Below are 8,336 nucleotides of genomic sequence, written 5' to 3' on the forward strand. Positions count from 1 at the left end.
TACATATATACATATATACATATATATATACATACAGATACACATTTATAGATGTACATATATACACATACAGATACATACATGTATACACATACAGATGCACGCACGCACGCATGCACGCACGCACGCACACACACACACACACGTATGGAATCCAGGTGGATTCCAAAACTGTTGTCTCACTTTCAATAAAATTCTAGTTTTACATTGTGGGTTTTTCTACCATAATATCAACACGGTAGAGTGTTTTCACCTTTCACATATATGTATATATATGTATGAACATGCATATGTATATGTATATATGTGTATATATATACATATATGTACATATGTATGTATATATGTACACACACACACACACACACAAATTATATATATATATATATATATATATATATATATATATATATATATATATATATATATATATATATATATTTTTTTTTTTTTTTTTTTTTTTTTTTCTTGCCGCAGTTCATTCACAAACAAATATATTGTCATCCAGTGAACCCTTGACTTTCTTGAAACAGAAAATGAACGCCCATGATTCCAAAATGTAAGACATGAAAATAACGTTTCAAAATCGCTTCTTCAATAACATTAAATCATTCAGATGCTTACGTATTACTGAAACATCCATTACAGATCTTGCAGCGTGGAATCGTCACTCCTCGTCCGCACCTCTTCTACGTCCTACATTTCTCCATAATGGCAGCCTATAATATCTCGACCACTATTATAAATAACCTTACACACTTTGAGAGATGGAATGTCGTAAAATGGAATTAAAAAAAGCTGTTCAGTAAATAAGACTCCATAGGCAAACGTAACAAAATAACCTATATAGAGATGAATTACATTAATACATAAAAGGAAATGAACCTCAAGAACCTATAGAATTGGTTCTACCAGTGAGTGAAGCATAAAAAAAAAAAAGAATAACATAAGAGGGAATAATACCAAATAACAATACTTGTCATACACCATGCATCTACACACTTACACAGAGCGAGGAAAACACAAGGATGAAAAATAAAATAAATAAAAAAGGCAACAATAAATAGATTAATAGCGACAAAATATACAAACGCATGTTATAAACAGACACCAATTATCTTTGGACTGTACAATGAGTGTTCACAGCAATTGAGTCACAGCAACAACTTTTTATTTATTTATCTTATTTTCTAATCAAAATAACAATCCAATATATTACTATAATCGTCCTAAATATCGTGACTTTGGTTTCCACTTCGTTGACTGCATCAGGGTATAATTGAAATAAGAGCAGTGCTGTTCCGTGACGAAGGGAACGTAGAAGGCACGCAGTAATCTAGGAGATCTGGGTGAGGGAAAAAGGGGGGGGGGGGGAGAGATTTAATAACATTAATAATAACAAAACAGGCAGAAATATAAGATAATCAAAGCAAGAATCTAAGTATAATAAACGTGAATGCATCTGCGAGAAAAGTCTGACCTGGACAACAATATCAAGTGACTAAAGAAAAAAAGGTTATAATTTCCAATAACACAAACCTTAACTCAAGCTACCTTCACACTGTTAGAGTAAAAAGACTAGTTGGAAAAAAAGGAGTAAATAGAATGAAACCTTTTGCCATTTCTGTGACTTTTACGACAAACCGATACATCTACACAACCGACCTTTGTGCATCCATAAAAGGGACACTATGGAGAGTTATCCAATCCGTAGTGCGTTTCGTATATCTCGGCTCCCTCTCCGTCTCCTCTTCGCTGTCTAAGTCGATCAAAAAGTGACAGGAACTTAAGGATATCTGTTGATTGCCCCCAAAATGCAGCATTTAGTAAATAACTTGCAATACCTTTGTTAATGCTCAAGAAGAAATAAATCAGTAGTGTCTAATGTTTCTTGCATTAAAAGTTTATGATTCAAAAACTTTAAAATCCCCCTCCTGGATTTTATCTTGAAGTTCCATTTATCTAATAATAGTAGCAGTTAAATTCATAATATCAACCAAGAAGGAGACATTTCACTGTACATACATATCTTGACTCCTCCTCCCTGTTCATGTCGTTCATATTCTCGGGAATGACTAGGGTTCCGTTGGCCGCCTCCGAATAAGGCTGGGGAAGTTGCCCTCGGAACTCACTCTCAATGAACTGTAAATTCCAGCTGTAAAAAGAAAAACAAACAAACAATAATAAGTGTAATACATATTCTACTTCAGAATCTCCTCCTCATTTTCTTCACATGATAAAAGACACCTCTAAACAAATCACAAAGTATTCTGAACAATTTCTCATTTACATAAGCACTATGATATCAAAGAGAGAGATACATAAAACATAAAAATACAGTCTACAATGCTTTTTCGACAGAACCCACTTTAAACCTGGCAGGAAGAACGAGGATGGGAAACGGTGCCACTCCTTCCCCACGCAGAGGTTAATTGGCCGGTCAGTCGGGAAATTCTCTTCTACAGCAAGTCGGTTCAGCTCCATGAACGTTTCCAAGGGTGCGTGGTAGGCTGTAGAAATTCATTTGAGATAACTGGTTGGAATATAACATCATTAGACATGAAGTAACACCCTTAAGCTGGGAACATCAAGGGCTCAGAAAGATTTACATACTACAAATTCCAAACTTATGATAAAAAAGAGATTAATGAAACTTATATTCTAATAAATTTTGTATAATACATGATTAACAAACATATTCCAATCACATATATAACAAGACAACAAACAAAAAATATATCAAAGGCTTATAAAAGCATAAAATTACATTAAAAAAAATAAATAAATAAATTAAACAAATAAGATTACAAAATAAATTAAACAAATAAACATACAAATAGATGAGTAAATAAAGAAAAATACAATAAAACACAAAATAACACACCTCTATACTGTCCAACAATACGCGAAAGGCTTAGCACCGATGTCAGAATAACGATGCAAATTGCAAACCAATTTGTGTGGTGCAGGTAATGTTGTCGTTTCACTGATAACAAGAACGAGCCCAGTTTTTGACAGCAGTCTGCAATGAAATAAAAGGAAAAAGCTTTAATAAGGAGAAAATATTTGAAACTAACTCTGGACTTCAATTTTTTTCCTGTTCACTAACACCATACTCAAATGTAATTAAGAAGAAAGAGGAAGAAATGAACAATTCAACATTACTCTCATAATGTATTTTGCAGTTGTAACAAAATGTTTTATCAAAACAAATTTTATAATTGTTCCTTCCCATACCTGAAATCAACAGAAAAAAGTACTATAAAATAAGAAATTGTGTTTTCTGAAATATCATCAACGTTTCATGGTATTTAATCATTCACACCTAATAGCATTAGTTGGATGCAAAGTGTACACATTCTCACTCTCCACCCATGTCTATCTACATTATCAAAATTCTTTACTGCTATTACGTTACTACTAAAGTGAGGATAATTAGAATTCCCTCCCACAAACATGCAAGAAACCGCTCAAACAATGGAAACCCAGGCCTCCCCTACCAATGGTAATGGCTCCGGCAAGGCAGATCAGCGGATAGACTGGGAAAAGGAAACGCTCCTCCTTATGCGGCTGCAGGATGAAGACAAGGAGCCAGAGGTAGAGCGGGGACAGAGTGAGCCACAGTGGGAGGTACATGCTGCTCTTCTTCGGCAGCTGTACTAGATAAGACACCAGTGTCTGTTAAGGAAGGGAGATGTTAAAAAAAAATGATGTAGGTTTCATGCCTCATGGTAACTCACCACACTATCTCACATGGCTGACTGATTGCTATTTAAAAATAATCAACAAAAAAAGAAAAAGAAAAAATAAATAACAAGAATTTACAATAATACAAATATTTACAGCATAATACTATATAATTTCTCTTCAACACAGTTTACATTATGTGTAAATAAAAAATCATTCTTGCCTATTTTATACACGCAACTAAACATATCAAATGTAAACATATTTACAAATTTCAATTACATAAAACTAGGTGCCTCTATCTTGCACTTAATTTAACAAAATATGACTTTCAGCACTTACATACATGGGAAGAGATGCCAGTGCTGCTAAAAACACGATATTAAAATTCAGGAAGCCATTGAACATATAAAAACTCCATGGTTCAGTGCCATAAAGGTCTGGACCATGAGAAGTGAAGATGTTGTACTTCACGATGTTCAGAGGAGCAATGACCAAGCTGCCGAAGTAGTGAGAATCTATCTGGACCATTGGAACCTGAAAAGATACGTTTGAAAATGTTAATAAAATGTGATCACAAATATAGCCATTTTCAGCATCATAGTTAAATGTCCAAGGCATAATTTATACATTTCCATGCACATACCCCCCCCCCCCCCCACACACACACAGAGCCACTCCAATCCCCTTTTGCCTATACACATATAGATATAGATGTAGATATTACTGTAAATTTACATACAGAACATAAATACAGATACTCAGAAGGAGATAATAGGATGAACCATCAGTTGCTATCAAGTGTTAATGATACACTGGTAATACCCGAACCATTATTGTAATTCTGACAGCAATTACAAATACTGTATTCACTCACCAAGATAGTGACCATGGATATTATGCACCACTTGACAAACATGAAAATCTGCTGCTTGCGAAAAACAATGTCATATGCGATGGGGATCCTGTGGAAAGAAAAAAACATGAAAATTAAAAAGAGGGAGAGATAGAGAGAAAAAAGAAAGAAAGAAAGAAAAGATATTTTTGCCCGTCCTCTCCTTTCCTTCGTCTCCTTTTCTTTCTCTTGTCTCTATTTCTCTCTCTCCAAATATATAATATATATATATATATATATATATATATATATATATATATATATATATATATATATATATTTATATATATACACCACACACAACTGCATAGGCCTACACGTACTGTATGCACAACACAACATAAAAATATGCATAAAAAAATAATAAAATAAATTAAGATAAATAAAAACTAAAACTAAAACCACTAACATTGCTTACCCAATAGCAGCTGCAAAGGGCCAGCCAAGGAAAGTCGAAATAGCAGTCGTAAAAATGGCAAGTTCATAACTCTGATGATACCAAGCTCCCATCGACATGAAAGTCATGTACCTGAATGGAATAGACGAAAATGCGATTAAATTATTAATACTGTTGTTTTGTTGTTGTTGTTACTATCATTATTATTATTATCACATAAGAAAAAACAAGCAAATTTCCAAATAAAATAAAAATTCAATACATATATTTATGTTATCTTTAATAAACCTCATTTTATACTCACACATCTTTTATAATCCCATTTCAAAAATGATCAAATAAAATTCAAATGAATAAATGGTTGGCTTTGGCATCCAAAAAAAAAAAAGTAAACAGTAAAAACAGTACCAAATACAACTTCACAGACAAGCAATACAGTTAATAACAAAGTCCAGGAGATAATAGTAAGTTCCTGGGGCACTTAGCTACAAGTCAACAACAACCTTGGAAGAAAAAGAACAGAAATAATTTGAAGATAAAGAAGACATATTTCTTATTATTATCTGACTTCTGCTATAACAATTCTATAATGATAAATACCTTCTGCATACTACCTCAAGGTGAATATGTAAATAACCGTCTGACAAATCAAGGTAAAGGTGAAAACATCACACACACACATACATACATCTACATATACACACACGCACACTTACATTGCAAAACTTGAAGGAAGATAAGCAGTAGAAGCGATGAACATTCCCGCGGCAAAGACAAGGATGCTGAGAGTGAGCCTCCCAACATTTGCACCGAATTCCTTGCAGATACCCCTGGAACAAATGGAGGAATTATAACTTCTAACATCTGTCTTCCGTATACTTTTCTCTTGAGTCAGGTATTGCAAGCACAAAATCTCTTATGAAATCTGGCCTATTATGAGTTCAATATTTTTTTAACAAACCTCTTCATGGAAAACATTGTGATGATGATGATGATGATGATGATGATGATGATGATGATGATGATGATGATGATGATGATGATGATGATGATGATGATGATGATGATGATGATGATGATGATGATGATGATGATGATCATTAAAAAGTTTGATAATTGTTCTAAAATATCATGATAATCTGAACAATAATAGCAATTAATAATGAAATCACAAACATCTATAATATAAAATAACAATGATAAGAGCATTTTGTCATAGATATAATAATAATGTTAATACTATTAATCTGGCCAAAATCATACTGAATAGTAATAGTCATAATAATAATCTCTCTGATGGTACCACCACTATCACTATCATATACAATTACAACAGTAATAATAATACAAATAAAGAAAATATAATGATAAAAGGACTAATAACAAAAAATTATGAAAAACAACAAAAGCAAATATAATCATGACTTTAAACATAACAATAAAAATATTTGCAAACAAAGACAAAAAACTGCATTTTTAAAAAAAAATTCATAATAAATATCAAATGAAGAATAACAAAGCAGTTACACAAAATGGTAATAACAATGACAGAAACGAGAATAAGAGACAACAAGCAAGAAAACCCATCCCAAGGCAGCGATTACCTGTAAAAGTACAATTCACAGCCCGAGCAGCCGAGGGCCAGCATGCACCGAATGAAGAAGAACACCAGCATGCGATTGGACTGCAGGAGATTGGAGTAAATCCAGCCGGGGACCGCGTGGATGAGGATGTAGGTGTAGGAGCGCAGGGCATACTGGGGGGCATACTCCCACGTCTGGAATCCTTTGCCGTACAGGAGGTAGTGGGTCTGGTCGAGGGGAGATAAAATTGGATTTCGTTACATGAGAGAGAAGGATGGAGGGTTGGAGGGAGGGAGGGAAAAATGGAAGAACAAGTAGTTATAATGTTTGTAAATGTAATACTGTTAACCACATGAGTAATAATCATATAAATACATCAAATGAAATACAGTCAAAAGTAATTCATCAACATTACCTTATTCATCTAAATCTATCAAAATAATAAAAAGGAAAACATAGGGTATTAATCCCACTAAGTCATTCCTATCTACCTATGAATTCTTTAAATCATTGAAGCTAAAATCACAAAATAAGGGTTGGTATATTTGTCACTATGATCATTCATGCAAAATTTATGGTAATTCTTTACAGTATGGATGCACCCACCAGAGACTAAGTCCCCAACTCCAGGATACAAAATTAATTAAGCAATCTAAGTTGCCGTGACTAAGTGTGCCCTTCAGGCACTGACCGAGGGGAGATTTGATGGGGTCTCTGCCCCCCAACACCACCTGGGAAACATTGTCTTCACCTCAGTCTGCACGGCAAAATAGAGTTGAAACTTGAACAGTGTTTTCTACAATATTTTTCCTATATTTGTAGCAACACCATTTGTGTCTGCAGATTATTTCAACTACAACTTTTTGTCCTCTACAAGAATATCATCTTCAACTTGCTTAGTGTGTCCATACTGTAAAGATTAACCAAATTTACTCAATACATGAATATAGAACAAATATGGAAAAATTTTATTAATGAGGACAACAACCACAAGCAATCTGAGAAACCTACCGGTTCCCAGTAGTTATAGGTTTCATCGCAATCGTTGATGAGGGCCCAGATGGCAGCACAGAGCCGGGCGGAGAGGAGCGCCTTGAGAGCTGTGTATGCTCCTGGTGTCCAGGGCTCGACCACAGCTATTATATTCTGTGCAGTATCCTCTCTCTCTTTGGAGCTGGGAAAAGAATATATACTTAATACACAAAAGAAAGTAAAGTATATAATCCCCTGATTATAAGCCATGTCACTAGTTAATAATTTACAACAGGACCACACAGGCCAGAGACCAAATCTCCAACTCAAATTAACAAAATCATGAATTCCAACCTAAACACACAAACTGCCTCAAACACAGCTGCATGAATCAAAAACCTTCCTCCAAAGGGGCTTCGTCTCCGAACCACCTAACCCCCTGATTGCCTTACTTCCCTAGAGAGTGTATACTTTATCCCTGTAAACCATCCTGTGCGATTTTAACCCTTCAATGACGGTATCAGAAATCTCTCGGTGTCACTGTATCTGGTGACTTCTGGCAACCGTCCTGCCATTTGTTTAATTCCTCCCTTGCAAAAAACCCACAAATAATTTTTAGTAGTTTAGGCCTTAGAGATGGTCCAGTGACGACAGATATTCTAGAGAACAGAGTAGCTTCCATGTAAACTGACAAGGAATAGAGAGATAATGTGATTAACAGACCTGTAGTGACTGACCTTCTGACATTTATAGAGAAGAGAACAAAATAATAATAAAAAAACAAAACAGCTGTTCTATCCCA

The 8,336-nt window shown here is 34.4% G+C and overlaps 1 protein-coding gene across 1 annotated transcript in view; it reads right to left on the reverse strand.

Moving 5' to 3' along the window:
• Positions 1 to 469: 469 nt before the first annotated feature.
• Positions 470 to 8,336, reverse strand: part of LOC125037382 (alpha-1,2-mannosyltransferase ALG9-like) — an 8,582-nt gene continuing 715 nt past the window's right edge. Inside the window, exons 2-13 of the mRNA XM_047630489.1 lie at positions 7,574 to 7,736; positions 6,584 to 6,789; positions 5,696 to 5,809; positions 5,001 to 5,111; positions 4,565 to 4,652; positions 4,030 to 4,224; positions 3,501 to 3,678; positions 2,885 to 3,022; positions 2,369 to 2,510; positions 2,026 to 2,155; positions 1,666 to 1,796; positions 470 to 1,345 (exon numbers count right to left, since the gene is read on the reverse strand). Of these exons, the coding sequence (XP_047486445.1) occupies positions 1,219 to 1,345; positions 1,666 to 1,796; positions 2,026 to 2,155; positions 2,369 to 2,510; positions 2,885 to 3,022; positions 3,501 to 3,678; positions 4,030 to 4,224; positions 4,565 to 4,652; positions 5,001 to 5,111; positions 5,696 to 5,809; positions 6,584 to 6,789; positions 7,574 to 7,736 (1,723 nt within the window). The 3' untranslated portion in view covers positions 470 to 1,218. The remainder of the gene's footprint in view (positions 1,346 to 1,665; positions 1,797 to 2,025; positions 2,156 to 2,368; positions 2,511 to 2,884; positions 3,023 to 3,500; positions 3,679 to 4,029; positions 4,225 to 4,564; positions 4,653 to 5,000; positions 5,112 to 5,695; positions 5,810 to 6,583; positions 6,790 to 7,573; positions 7,737 to 8,336) is intronic.

Source organism: Penaeus chinensis, chromosome 23, assembly GCF_019202785.1.
Source record: "Penaeus chinensis breed Huanghai No. 1 chromosome 23, ASM1920278v2, whole genome shotgun sequence".
In the NCBI taxonomy this organism is placed as follows: Eukaryota; Metazoa; Arthropoda; class Malacostraca; order Decapoda; family Penaeidae; genus Penaeus; species Penaeus chinensis.